Source organism: Lampris incognitus, chromosome 19, assembly GCF_029633865.1.
Source record: "Lampris incognitus isolate fLamInc1 chromosome 19, fLamInc1.hap2, whole genome shotgun sequence".
Taxonomy (NCBI): Eukaryota; Metazoa; Chordata; class Actinopteri; order Lampriformes; family Lampridae; genus Lampris; species Lampris incognitus.
Window position 1 is genome coordinate 6,982,663 of NC_079229.1, and position 14,273 is coordinate 6,996,935.

At 53.5% G+C, this 14,273-nt stretch overlaps 1 protein-coding gene across 1 annotated transcript; it reads right to left on the reverse strand.

The window, feature by feature from the left end:
* Positions 1–3,230: 3,230 nt before the first annotated feature.
* On the reverse strand, positions 3,231–13,975 carry wasf3b (WASP family member 3b). The gene is made up of 8 exons (XM_056299859.1): positions 13,954–13,975; positions 12,724–12,858; positions 11,162–11,315; positions 8,951–9,068; positions 6,181–6,362; positions 5,717–5,983; positions 4,989–5,302; positions 3,231–4,155 (listed from the first exon to the last, which is right to left on the reverse strand). The coding sequence occupies exons 1-8, from the start codon at positions 13,973–13,975 to the stop codon at positions 3,998–4,000; spliced, it is 1,350 nt and encodes a 449-aa protein (XP_056155834.1). The 3' UTR covers positions 3,231–3,997.
* Between the last annotated feature and the right edge of the window lie 298 nt (positions 13,976–14,273).

The window sequence follows — 14,273 nt, forward strand, 5'->3', positions numbered from 1 at the left end:
CCAGCGGCGGTTATTTTAGACATTTGAAGCAATACTCGGACAGCAATAACATCGACGTCCCCGCCCTGACCTCCTCCCGCAGAGGCGTTGTACCGACCCACACGAGCAACCGGTGGCCAGCCCCCCCCCCCAGAAAGGGCTGTGGCGTTTGGGTAGTATTTGAAACGGATTAAGGCTAATCACTCTTGGCTGCGAAAGGTGGATGGGATGGATTTGCCCTGCCACAAAAAAAAGGGGGAGGGGGAGGGGGGAAGCTCATCTCACACAATGACGCCACTGCCTCATGTTTCTGCTGAAGGGTTGCACGACCCCCCCCCCCAAAAAAAACCGGGCTTCGATTACTCCTAATACCTGGATGAAGTTGTGCAAACGTGTCACTGGTTTTCCGTCGCCTCCGCCTTCGTGAGCGCGTGAGTCGCTCCGAGCGCCGTGACCCGAAAGCGTCCGTACGAGTACGTGAACATGGACTGTTGTTTTGTGCGTACGGTACGAGTTGCATGGCCTCTGGGTTGTGTGCATGTGTGTGTCCGTGCGTGTTTGTGATCCGTCTCCTCGTTGGGGGAGGGAGGGAGGGGGGGGAGACGGTCGGAGGAATTGCTTCCTGTTGACCCCCCCCCTGCCCTCAGAGGATAACGCTACCAGTCTTCCTGTCCGTTCTGAGAGAAGTGGCCTCGTGTGTTTGTCCTACCCGCATGTTGAACTCTGAAGAAGAAGAAGAAGAAAAAAAAAACAAGACCTGGACGCGGACTCTTCTCACAGAGACGTCCGGCGCTTCAAGCCAAAGGATCTGCAGGAACTGTCTTGCTAGACCTGGAATCCTCGGTCCTTTCTGTGTGTTCTCTTGTCCCCTTATCTGTCACCGATACTCTCTCAAATCCACTTTATATCAGTCTAGTCTGGTTTAGGTCAGGCGTCCGCTAAGCGACCTCTGAATGATTCTACGAGCTAACTGGGCCACTTCCCAATGCAAAGACGCCGCCTCTTCTGGCCTTCTTTGCCGCCATCCTTAACCTCAGGGCACCTGGTGTTAAGAGAATTTTCCGACTCCCCTGCAGAATCTGACCCCCCCCCATTTTGCATCAACGGGTTGGGGTAGGGAGGGTCTAACACTAACCCGCTGATGCGAAGGGGAATCAGATTCTGCAGGGGGAGGTGGAAAATTCCACAACACCTGTGCTCTCCGAGGGGGGGGGGCTTCACAGGCCTCTCAGAGGCCAGTAATGGAGGATGGGTAAAGAGAGCAGAGGAGCGGCAAGTCTGCGCGTTGGCCCGTCGCCCGTGTGTGTGTGTTAACCTGTGCACAGCGTCCGTCCGTCCGTCCGATCCCGGTCGGTGTTCACACAGCACCGACGGGTCTTCCACCATCACACGTTCCTTTACCTAACGGAGAAAAGTCTATTTTGTTACATTCACTGAGAACTTCTATTTTTTTCCGGCCCGGCCCGGTCCGGCCCGGCCTGAATCCTTTCAGGCGTCGATGTGTGTTGTTGATGTACGGCGCTTGTAAAGCCTCTTTTTTTTCTGAATGTAGGAACAATTAAGAAACCGTCTATTCGCCCTTCCCCTTCCTCTCCACTGACTTGGGATTCTGTAATTACGGCATGCTTTTTGGTTTGGAGGAGGGGGCCTTTTATAACCAGAGCCGGTCCGAGCACCCCCCTACTCGCCTCCGACCAGGGGGTGCGCCGTCTATGAATGCCGTTTGGTCCGCCTGGTCATCCTCAGCGGGGGGGGGGGGGTGGGGTGGGGTGGGGGTTCCTTCCTCGTTGTGTGACTATCCCGCGCTTCAATAACGCAACCGGTTAGCCGAAGCTGGTTAAACGGGTGAGGTTTGACGCCGATTCGGGGCTGTACCGGGCGGGGGTCCCGAGGGGGGGGGGGGTCTACGCTGATTGGTGAATGTTCCCTCCTGCGGCCTGCAGCATTGTCTGCCCGGCATCTGTGAACATCTGAGACGGGATTTGAACGGCTGAGCGGGCGTGAAAGAAAAAGGGCTTCGTATCCAGGGGGGGTCGTCGAAGGCCGTTGTTCTTCTCTGTGTGGGCCGACCCGCTAATCTGGGATTGAGCGAGTGTGCAACATATAACGGTACGGAGAATATGTGCAGGTCATTGTGTTCAGAGCAACGGGGGGGGGGGGGTGACAGAATTGTCTGGCCGATAGCAGGGGGTGGGGGGTTGGGGGGGGTTGTAGTTCAGCAGGGGGCGTCCTTTTGGTGGCTGCCAATCTAGAGCTAAAAATCAAACACTCAAGGGCCTGAGAATGTGTGCGCGGAGCGTGTCTGTGGGGGTGGGGCGGGAGGGTGGTGGGCGGGGGGGGGGGGACACACAGCAGTAACAGCATCTTGTGTAGACGTACGCGTTAGTTTTCAATGTGAAATGCACTTTATTTTTTTTGGGGGGGGGGTGGGGGGACGAAAAATGGCACAAGAAAAAAAAACCAAGTATCTGCAAAACGAAACGTATAAAGGATAATCAACATGCACTACTAACTTGAGATATTGTAAGCCGGCGTGTGTGTGTGTGTGTGTGTGTGTGTGTGTGTGTGGAACGTGGTGTATATTTTTCCAAGGTGTTAGTTGTACTTTCTATTGCTTTGGTTAGTTCGCTCGACTGACGAGACCTTGTTAATTTTGTATTAAAAGAATGTGCTGTGCATCAAACAAAAAACTGCGGCCTTGATTGATTGATTTGTCCATCCTCACCCCGGCTCACTTGCCCCGCCCCCTCCCCCCGCCTCCGTTTTTTCTTTTTCCTTCCACGCTCCAATCAGCGTCTCCCTGGCAACCCCCTCCCCTCGCCGTGCCGTTGCCACGGAAACTGAAATCTCGGGAGTCAGGTATGTGTCGTCTCCACGACGACGGCCGAGACGGTAAAGAGACGCACGCGGCGGCCCGGCGAGGAGCCTTCAGCCGTCACATCTTTTAGGTTTTCTCTTTTATTATCTTTTTTTGTCCTCCCGTTCAAAGGTTACAGAACTCACACTGGCGTGTACACAGAAACCCCCCTCCCCCTCTCCCCCCACACCACACCACACCACACCACCGTGGCTCCAGTCGACCGCCAGCACCCCCATCACCAGCAGGACCCTCGTCGCCTCGCCCCCCCCCCCATCCGCCATCTTGACGTCGAACTCCTGACGTTTCAAATCCAACCCCCCCCCCCCGTCCGCTCCCTCGGCACCTTTAGACCCCATCACTCGGCTGACTGGTCCCCCCCCCCTCGGGGTCGTCGTTACGTATTAATAAAAACTCGTCCCACGCCCCGCACGCGAGCGAGCGTTTCGGTAAAAAACATTAGAAAAGACAGGCGGCGTTTTTTCAGCTCAAGAGGGAAGGTTTCTATTTTTCTTTCTAACACTCTTCAGCTTTAACTAGACAGGAAGTAGGCCCCCTCTGGGGAGGGGGGGCGTCTATAGTGTTACGACAGGAAGTAGGCCCCCTCTGGAGGGGGGGGGCGTCTATAGTGTTACAACAGGTAAGTCAGGAAGAAATAAACAGCCACACCAGTGGTGGGGGTGGTGTGTGTGTGTGTGTGTGTGGGGGGGTGTACTCACAATGCTGTGAAAGGTAAAGGTCAGTCTGGATGTGAGGGTCAGAGGTCAGCGTGGCAGCATGAGCACCTAAGAAGGTAGTATTTCTAACCTCTTTTGTTTTGTTTTTTCCAGTGGTTTTGCATCTCGAATACACCCCCGAGTTTCCAGTTTTGCACCATACAGCTTATACCAGGTCGATGTGTGTAGCTTAACGTGTGCGTGTGTGTGTGTTTGTGTGCGTTTGTGTAGACGTGACAACCTGCAGATGCGGAAGAGTGGGCATTCATTCACAGCAGTGCGATCGACTGCTTTATTGATCCTGTGTGCATGTGTGACGTCTTGAGTGATTATCCCGTCGGGAACAACTGTGCATGCTTGGTTGTGTGTGTGTGTGTGTGTGTCTGTGTGTGTGTGTCTGTGTGTGTGTGTGTGTGTGCGCGCTCGTGAGCGTCCCAGCTGCGTGTTAATCGGACCAGTCGTTTTCTTCCAGCTCGGAGTCGTCCTCGGAGTCCGAGTATTCCACGGCGATGCGTCGGGACAGGATGGTGGCGACGTCGTTCCCGACGGGCTCTCGCTTGGCCTGCTGCTCCTGCTGCTCCTGCACCTTCTTCAGCTGGATGCCTGCGGGAGGACAAGGAAACCACCCCGAGATTTAGCTGGCGCCGTGGTAGCTAAAGCGGGGACCGCTCGCGGGGGGCCCGCATGGAGTCCTAAGTGGACCCCAGTAAAATGTGGAGCGGTCAAGTCAGTTCAAGGTTTTTGCCGTCTCTCGTAACTCCTTCATTTAATTCTAGACTCGGTTATTCGATGAGATGAAGAAACGGAGGCGCCGGAGCACGTGTCACATTTGCTAACAGAACAGATCACATACTAACACGGAGGGGCACATGTAGCACAGAAGCTTCGCCTGAAAAGCTTTCGGGTTAAGTAGCCCCCTTTGACTGCCCCTTTTGCAGACAGCCACGTGACTGGATAGACTCAGCTGACATCAGCGAAGAACGGTGCATGTTTTGTGATTGTTATCGCGGTCTTGGATTGCTAACACATGCTAACACACAACCCTGTCACCCTATACTTGTGGGGACCCCCACATTGACTACATTCATTCCGTAGTCCTTAATCCTAACCTTAACCATCCTAACTACATGCCTAACCTTAACCTTTACCCTAACCCTAACCCAACCCTAACCCTAACCTTAACCATCCTAACTACATGCCTAACCTTAACCTTACCCTAACCCTAACCCTAACCTTAACCATCCTGACTACATGCCTAACCTTAACCTTTACCCTAACCTTAACCCTAAACCCAAGTCCTAAGCCCAAAATAGACAATTTTCCTCATGGGGACCCATAAAGTGTCCCCACAAAGTAGGTGGTTTCAGGCTTTTCTATCCTAATGGGGGAGGATAGAAAACCCTGGTACACACATACACGTTTGTGCAAACTCGTACCCATGCGTATGGCAGCCAGCAGATCACTGCGTGCATCGTTGACTGGCGGGGCCTCGCTGGGCACAGAAGTCATCTTGGGGGTGGTGGAGTGGGAGGAGCCAGCTGGGAGGAGAGGAGGTGGCGGACCTGGAGGGGGCGGGGCTGCCAGTGCTCCAGATACAGGTGGTGGAGGCGGGGCGTAACCTCCAGCGCCGCTCATTGGCCCAGGAGGAGGAAGTGGGCCTCCAGGGGGTTGGGCGAAGGCCGTTTGGGCAGAAGGGATGAGAGGGGCGGGTGGTGGAGGAGGTGGGCCAGTATTAGCGTAGCCATCCATACTGCAAGACAGAAAAGAATGCCGGACATTTTGTTTCAGCAAAAGAAATTTCAAACTACCTGCGTATGGTCACTCCAAACTAAAATGAAATGATCAGGTGTTATGAGTGTGTTATTTCTTTGGCCACTAGGTGGCGGCATTTACCCAACGTTCATGGAAGAAGGGCTCAATATGGCTGTGTCACTTCTCCATTGAAATAAGGTGGTGATGCTTGATTATAATGGATATTAGATACCTTCACAGATAAGTGCACGAATTGCACAAAAACAAAACGTACCCCTTTTCTGCAGCTCACCCTGTGTCCTCTCCTGCCTTTATGTTTGCTTGTGTATATTTGCATGCACTTAAAGCATCCGCCTGCATGCGTGCTTTATGCACGTGTGTGTTGCATGTGGGTTTTTCTATGCATGGTTACCAGTAGTCAACAGGCGGAAGAGACATGGAGCCGCCATTCATAGTATCAGTGGGCGGAGGAGGAGGCAGGACTTGGTGGTGAGAACGGCCCAGTGTCCCAACCGGGTAAGCCATGGCCCTGCCCCTGTAGTCAAGGTCACTTCCCATAGCTGCGTGTCCCGCAGCCATCTGAGCAGCCAAGACGCTGGGGGGTGGGCCGGAGTAGGTGTGAGCGTGACCGGCGTGGTTCATGGCATTAGGGTAGTGATGTTGGTCCGCACCGTGGCCCCTGAGAGACACAGCAAGAACCAAGACGAGACGTAGAAAGGGATTTTGATTAATCGGAGAATAACGATCACAATGCCTTGTGATCGTTATTACAGTGAGGTTAGACCATGATGTGAAGTAAGCGTCGTATAAAACTGAGAGAAATTATGCATGTAATATGTAATGCCCGTGTGTGTGTGTGTGAAAGTGTTTGCTAACCTGTTTTCTGGTGACATCGAGCCCTCAGAGGAAGCTCCCCGGTCTCGGTGTATGGTGTGGCGGTGGTCTGGCCTCAGCTCCTTATCCAAAGCCATCATGTTCCACTCCTGCCGGCGGTTCCTGGCCTTACGAACCTTCTTCACCTCTCTCTGTAGTGTCCCGTCCACGCAGCGCTTCTGCTCCTGAGAGAGACAGAGAGAGAGAGAAGACGCGAACAAATACTTAGGTCTCTTGTTTTTGGATGAGCTCAAACTATTCACTGTTGTTTAAAGGGGAACGTGGCCATCTTTCAACTTCATCTCCATATATTAGTCCTTGGTGATGCTCACTATAGGACGGCACCATTTCTGTCCGCTCATGCTGTGTCCCTGGAGAGCGCTGTGGATAGGTAGAATGGGAACTTCGAGCTGTTTTTCTCCCTTTATTCTCATTCACGCCTCCAAGGTAAGGGAACAAGACACAGCAGGCAGGAGTCCAACTTGCGAACACAATACACATTCGCCTACAGACTCCTTCGTTTACATCTTGGTGATTTTAAAAAGTAGAAATACAAAAAGCAGAAATGGTCGGCCCGAACTGTAATGGTACAGGATGGGATGGATGAAGACATCGTTGAGGATATTTTGGTGGAGTCTACGATACAACCGTCCTTGTATGAGCCGGAGTGCACCGAAGAGAGGATGGGCTTGAGATGGAGCTACAGGAAACGTGGTCAATGGTAACGGTGGGTTTTTCTGCCCGAGAAGAAGCAGCTACAGAGGTGTTTGGGCATGTCCAGCCTTACTGAGGACAGAGACCGGTGGTGTCCCCGTACCTGATGATGATGGTTCCGGTGCGGGAAGATGGCGGCGCGAACTCACATTTGCAGCAGCCTCACCCACTACCCTCCATGCAGTGTCTTTGTCCACATCTGCGTCGCAGTTTGTGTCTTCGTTTGATGGCTGGGAGAGCTGGCGCTGGATCGGCTGGAAGAGCTTGGTTTACTGGGTCCTGTGGGCCCAGGGACCACGGCCCTGCTTGGAGCTGCGCCCAAAGAGGAAACACCGAGGGCGATCTGACAGGACGCGGAAGCGGGGCAGGCTAAGCTAACTGCTAGCCCATGCAGACAGACAGTTCCGGTAACACCGAGGGTGGTCTGGCGGCGGCCTCGCCTAGCGTTGAATGTGTTTTTGGTGTTGTCGTGTGGAGTCCGGGGAGGTGTGTCGAAGGGTGTTTGGCTGGGAGAGCTGGTGTTGGATTGGCTGGGGGAGCCTGGTCTGCTGCGTCCGGTGGGCCCAGGGAACACGGCCCTGCCTAGAGCTGCGCCCGAAGAGGAAACACCGAGGGCGGTCTGACAGGACGCGGAAGCGGGGCAGGCTAAGCTAGCTGCTAGCCCACGCAGACCGGCAGTTCTGACAGTCGTCCTGGCTGGCGTTCGTTCTCTTGGACAGTGAAATTTGTTTGGATATGTTGGATATATGTGTTTTTGTAGTTTTGTAGTTTTTGTAGTTTTTTCTGTAGTTTGGATATAAGTGTTCTTGTAGTTTAGATATGTGTTTTTGTCTTAGTGTTGCACTGCTGTAGGCCGGGGGAAACGATATTTCCTTTCGTTTCATGTACGCAAGTGCATCGAGTACAACATAACGTGCGCTGAAGGTGACGGTTTTCTTGGACATCCACTTGGCTCCAGTGATGCAACTACACAACTGTTGGACATTTTATTTCAATGTCGGAGACTTTAACTGGGAAGCCTGCTTCTCTCAATATGCAACCATTTGTTTGAACGCCCACCTTGACCTCCCCAACATGGCGGCCATGCCAACATACCCCTGTTGTCCACAACAGCGGCCAATATGGCAGCTACGTCTTCGTATCTATGCTCCGATCACAGTGGTCACGTGACTTCAGTGTGCTGTATTGTAAGAAGGGCTGAATCTCGTCAGAATTTGAATGTAATTAGAAAAATGGCATTTTTTCAGCCCGTATTGGATTTATTGGATGTATTCGCTTCTCCTGGCTTGCCAACTTGTCATGGTGGAGAAGCTTGTGTGTACCAATGATCCCAAGAGCTGTGGCGTCCGGAGCTTGGCTCCTGGTAGGGTCACCCGAGGCGGGTAGGTCAAGGGGGAGGTTCCAGGCGAAGCGCGATCCAACAAAGACCTCAACGGCGGAACTGGTGGGAGACCTCTCCAGGTCACAACGGCAGTGAAGGCGGATGAAGGCTGCAGCAGAGGGGGGTCCCCAATCGTCTTGGTTCACCACGCCGTTGGACTCTGGCCACCCCCTGCCAAGGACCGTGTGGTGTCTGCAGGCCCATCAGCCACTCCACGTAAAAACCTGTCACGCACAGGTGTCCTCCCATTATGCGGCTCCAGGGTCGGCCTCCACACCCACCTGAGGACCCAGAGGGACCCAGACGGGGGACGGTCATACTCGACCCCGAGTGACCGCCGATGATGATGATGGACATATTCAGGGAGGAAAAAAATTTTTTTTTTTGCTTCTATAAATTCAGGAAACATACAAAATTGACAGTAACATCCACGATATAGTCGGCGACAACAAGGAGGAGGAGGAGGCTTGGTTTGGTCACGATTTCATGAAGGGGTTTTTACAGCCTAGTCCTGGACCCTATTCAATACCATCGTATTCACATACTATTAGATTTCACTGTCAAGTATGTTAGCAAGGATGACCGCACTAACGTGGTGTTCCCCGGCTAGAAGGCGAGAACCAAACCCGCCAACCTCCACCCGTGTTCGCATGTGATAGTGAGCGGTAGAACAAGTACCTTCTGCTTCCTTTTCTCTTTCCTCTTGTCCTCGGTGTCCTGCAGCATCTTCTCCTTCCACAGGTCAAAGAAGTAGGAGGGGTCCGTGTAGAACTTGAGGCCTTCCTTCTGGTCGTCCCTGTGCAGAGAGAGGGGACGGCGTTACACAACCGCGGGTGACCTTCTGCAGAAAACCACGCTATGCACAGGAAAATGGATTGTCCTCGTTTTGCCGGGATGAAAGGAGAGAGGGGGGGGGTGGTGGTGTTTTTTTTTTTTTTTTTGACATGTACTGTGAAAGACCACGCTAGGGATAAAATATGTAAAACGCTGAATATTGCAACAGCGGAGGAGGCAGAGAGAAGAACAAGGGAGAAATGATGAAAAAGTAAGCAGGGTTACTGTTTTATCAATGAGACGGCATAACCCGAAATGACAGGATTTAAAAGGAGAGAGAGCGAGAGAGAGAGAGAGAGAGAGAGAGAGAGAGAGAGAGAGAGAGAGAGAGAGAGAGTCCTGTGGCTCAACCAGCTAAGCGCTGCACTAAACCTGTTAGTAATGGGTTGGATTTCTACTGGGGCCACCTACGCCTAACATGCTTGTCACGTAGCAACAACGTCCTCTTTCGTTCGCCGGCTTTCTTCTAAATTCGTCCCTTTCTCTCCCTCGCACGGTATTCGTACGTCCGGGCCGAGACAAAATGGGAGCTGCTGATACGAGTCCACGCTCCCATGCATGCTCAGCAATCATCCATCAGCAACAGGATGTGAAGGGCCTGGCCGGACCGCTGTGCTAGGTGTCCCCTGGACAAATACCCATGGTCCACTGGGCTACTCTGACCCGGGGCACATGTGGACAATATTTAGAGACGTGCGCGTGACCCCGCAGGTGCACAGACACAATTTCCACATGCACATGTATGCAAAACCTGTATAGGAGAGAAGGGGACTCTCAGAGTCTGATGTCCCTGTTGTGCACTTTGGAGACCAGAGGGTGTATGTGTGTTTACGCCATTTGCAAAGTGCACCAATGTTTTCTAGGGTTTACAGGCAGGGAACAAGTTACAGATCTATAGGCCGTCATTTTTTTGGGGAGGGATCCCCCCCCCTTTTTCTCCCTCAATTCTACTCGGCCAGTTACCCCACTCTTCCGAGCCGTCCCGGTCGCCGCTCCGCCCCCTCTGCTGATCCGGGGAGGGCTGCAGACTACCACATGCCTCCTCCCATACATGTGGAGTCGCCAGCCGCTTCTTTTCACCCGACAGTGAGGAGTTTCACCAGGGGGGACGTAACGCGTGGGAGGATCACGCTAATCCCCCTCCCGCCCCCGCCGCAACAGGCGCCCTGACCAGCCCACAGGAGGCGCTAGTGCAGCGACCAGGACACACACACCGCATCCGGCTTCCCACCCGCAAACACGGCCAATTGTGTCTGTAGGGACGCCCGATCAAGCCGGAGGTAACACGGGGATTCGAACCGGCGATCCCTGTGTTGGTAGGCTATAGGCTGTAATTTCGAGTTGCTTTTGATATCATTATTAAAAATAGTGGACTTAGTTTGTAATACGTAAACAAGCTATTACTGGTCTGGAGGACCCCCCCCTCCCCCCCACGTCTTTACCAAGCTAAGCATGAAATCGATTATCTCCAATGACCCCGTCCCGCAGCTGACCTTGTCCCCTGACCGTCTTGTTGGAGGGGGATAAACAAAAATAAAGTTCTCCCCCGGGAACTGATGGGAGAATTACCAACAAAAGACGGATGAAACGTCAGTGGAGAGGACTTGGCTGAGCCCAAATAAGGATCAAGAGAGCTCGAGCCTCTTGGGGGACCACTGATGTCTCACCAGATGGGAAATAAAGCAAACGGAGGACGTTTCGGATATTCCGGGAGCCGGCTGTGGAAATGTGCTTCATCCCATTTGCCACAAAGCTAACCGTTCACCACCACCCCCCCCCCCACCATCACCCATCCCCGTCCCCCTTGCAGCCCTACAGGAAACCCTGCTGCAAGGACCAACCGGCATCAATGTCTAAACGTAGCACGGTTTTACTGCTGAAGGCGTACTATGTAATACACAAGTACGAGAACCGTGTTGGATAAGGAACGCACGTCTCTTTCCTAGAGAGACTCCCCACATCCAGTAAGCACTTATCTGTCATAACGGCATATGCTGCAGTATATGCTAAGGTGACGTCATGGAGGAGGCATGTGTGTGTGTGGATGAGCCGGACCTGTAAGGGGAGAGGATGTTGAGGGGCGGTGGCTTGTCGCTCAGGTTGTACATCTCTTTGACCGGGTTGGGCACGCTGCTCTTGGACACCACTTGCTGGTCTTGGGTGGTAGAGCTCTTGAAGGCTTTCCTCATGTTAATGTCCTGCAGGGAGACTGGGGGACACAAAGGAGAAAGCAACTGACTGATTGGCCTTTTTTTTAATTAGATAGATAAGATCTTCGAGCATTAGGGTTGTGGTCATAAAGCATAATACCGCCCCCCCCCCAAAAAAAGCATGAACAGTTGACACCACTGATTTTTTTCCAGTGTCGTCAGACAGCCTACAAGGTGACGTGATGTCCCCCGGCTGCAACGGGGGGACGGGAAGAGCTGCACGGTCATATGGAGGTGCTGCTGCCAGCGGCTGAAAACCCTTATCCGCCGCAGATTTGCAAATGAAGCACTTCCCTGTCATGTTATGTCGCTTGCTGGGGAACTGACGCGCTTTAAGCTCTCGTTTTTTTAAGCAGTCTCGGTCTGACGCAGAGGCCCCGGAGTCTTTTTTTTAGGATTTAGCCCCATGAAGCGATCAACCGACTGTTTCACTCGATCGCAGCCCGTCAATGTGACGTCTAGTTCCACCAGCCGATAAGAATGAAGGAGGGGAGCCCGGCGTCCGGGTGGCGTGGCGGTCTGTTCCGCGGCCTACCAACACGGGGATCGCCGGTTCGAATCCCCGTGTTACCTCCGGCTTGGTCGGGCGTGCCTACAGACACAGCTGGCCGTGTCTGCGGGCGGGAAGCCGGATGTGGGGTATGTGTCCTGGTCGTTGCACTGGCGCCTCCTCTGGTCTGTCACAGCGCCTGTCGGGGGGGCGGGGGGGGGTAGCGTGATCGTCCCCCTGGTGAAACGCCTCACTGTCAGGTGAAAAGAAGCGGCTGGCGACTCCACATGTATCGGAGGAGGCATGTGGTAGTCTGCAGCCCTCCTTGGGTCGGCAGAGGGGGTGGAGCAGCGACCGGGACGGCTCGGAAGAGTGGGGTTAATTGGCAGATACAATTGGGGAGAAGGGGGGGGGGGAGAATGAAGGAGGGGTGCTTCCAGAGAGGAAACAAAAGCTTGATGTGTTTTGTCAAAGCGGAGAGGAGGAATGAAAACAAAGGGAGGTGAGTCAGTAGGTAGCAGTGATGACACGGCTTCTGGTTAGATGTGATGGTTTCCAGGCCTGCTGTGACGGTAATACCATGAGGAGGAGATGCGCTAACAGGAGCGCTAGCAGAGGCGCTAGCCAGCGCTCACGCCCGGCGCTGTGATGTTTCTCTTTAAAGAGCTCTCCAGAGGACGCCGCTTCCTCCGTATGGCCTCAGTGGATGTGAGGCGTGTAAGGGCACATTTTGCTGAAGACTCCTAGCGAGAGAGAAAGTAGTACCATCCATCCGGAGGACGGGCTCGCACAGTTTTCCGATGTACCCCCCCCACCCCAACCCCCACCGACCCCACCCGCCTTTGTCCTGTCACCGCTGAGCGATGACTCGCCCCGCCTTCCTCCCCCGACCCTTTGACCTCCGACCCCCGACCCACCTTCCTCCACGGTGGAGTCCAGCTGGGTGACCTTGACGGCCAGCCGGTCGATGCGGTCCTGCAGAGAGTTGGCGCGCAGATAGAAAGTGTTGGCCTCGTTGAACAGCTCGCCGAATATGTCCTCCGCATGTTTACCTGCAAGGGGGAGGAAGCGGAGGGCGGGAGGAGAGACGGGGTGAGGTGGAGGACAGCATGGAAGAGGAGGGAAATGGGGGGGGGGGGGAGGAAATGTCATTTTGTCCCCAGGTGACTGTAACTGTTATCTGGAGTGTGGAGACTTGCCTACGACGCCGATGAACGATCAATACATTGGCAATGTGAGCCTGCACCAGGAAATGGCGTCCTACACCACTCCACCCTCAGTCACCATCACCACATGGCTGATGGCTGACCTCAGGCCACCTGGAACATACTACGTGTACTGCTGTGTTTTACTTGCATCTCATTCAGAAAAGACATCTGGTGATTTATTATGACGTCATACTGGTAATGCTGATGCTGGGATTTTTTTAAAAAATTTGATTTTGAGATGTTTTATTGATCCCCGTAGGTGAATTTAGCCCATGCTAGCTGTGTAGCTAGGAGCAGCGCCCGGGGACCAACTCCAGCTCTCCTTGCCATGCCTCGGTCAGGGGCACAGGGGGAAACCGGAGCACACCCACCGCAGACACGGGGAGAACATGCAAACTCCACACAGAGGACGACCCCCCCCGAGGTTGGACAACCCCGGGGTTTGAACCCGGGACCTTCTTGCTGGGAGGCGCCGGCGCTAACCGCTGCGCCACCATCCCGAATGACGGACTAGCTTTAAAAATCTGTGTGCAGAAAGTGAATGAATAACGCTCTCCTCTTCCTAAACATTCAAAATGCCATTGAGCAAGGCACTTAACCCTTAATCACCGGAAATGATTAGTACCTCCCTTGCATGGACATGGACGCGGACACGAAGAAAGGCAGTGCCAAAAAAAAAATGACAAAGCGCTCTGGGAAACCCTTTCCTGGATTGATAACAGCCGTAAAATGTGGAGAATAGGGTCACTGCCGCGGTTCTAATAATAGACCTTTCAAAACAGAACCGCGTCGGTCCGAAGAAGGGGATATGTAGAACACACCCAGACACAAGCAGCCCGGGGTTATTTGTGTCCTCGTGTTGACAGGATGGCTGCAGGAAGAATACTAAGAGGAAGGAAGGAGCTCAGGTCCGCCACGCTGAGCTGCATCAACTCTGACCTCTCCTGAGGGCTCCAGCCATCTCACACACCCACACACACACACACACACACTCTGAATTCAGTCTGTAGATGGACCCTGGCCCTTTGTGGCAAATTATATTTAACCCCACACAGCAGCTGCTGAAAGGGCCCACTCCCACCACAGGAACTCAACACAATAACAGAGATTCTGTTCACGTATGTACTGTGTATGTCTGAGACGGGGGGGGGGTAAATTAGGGCTAAAGTGAGAGGGGGATGACTGGTAGTTGCAGCATCGGTATTGCTGTAGATGTACTATGAGAACCAACAAAAGAGATGTGTGTATGTCTTCGGGGG

Excerpts from the sequence above, each read along its gene's own strand:
- wasf3b (XM_056299859.1), bottom strand. The coding sequence starts at position 13,975 with ATGGCTGGAGCCCTCAGGAGAG. Across the intron at positions 9,069-11,161 it reads AACATCCTCTCCCCTTACAG|GGACGACCAGAAGGAAGGCC; the intron begins GTCCGGCTCATC and ends CTCTCTGCACAG. Across the intron at positions 5,303-5,716 it reads CTTCCGCCTGTTGACTACTG|TATGGATGGCTACGCTAATA; the intron begins GTAACCATGCAT and ends TCTGTCTTGCAG.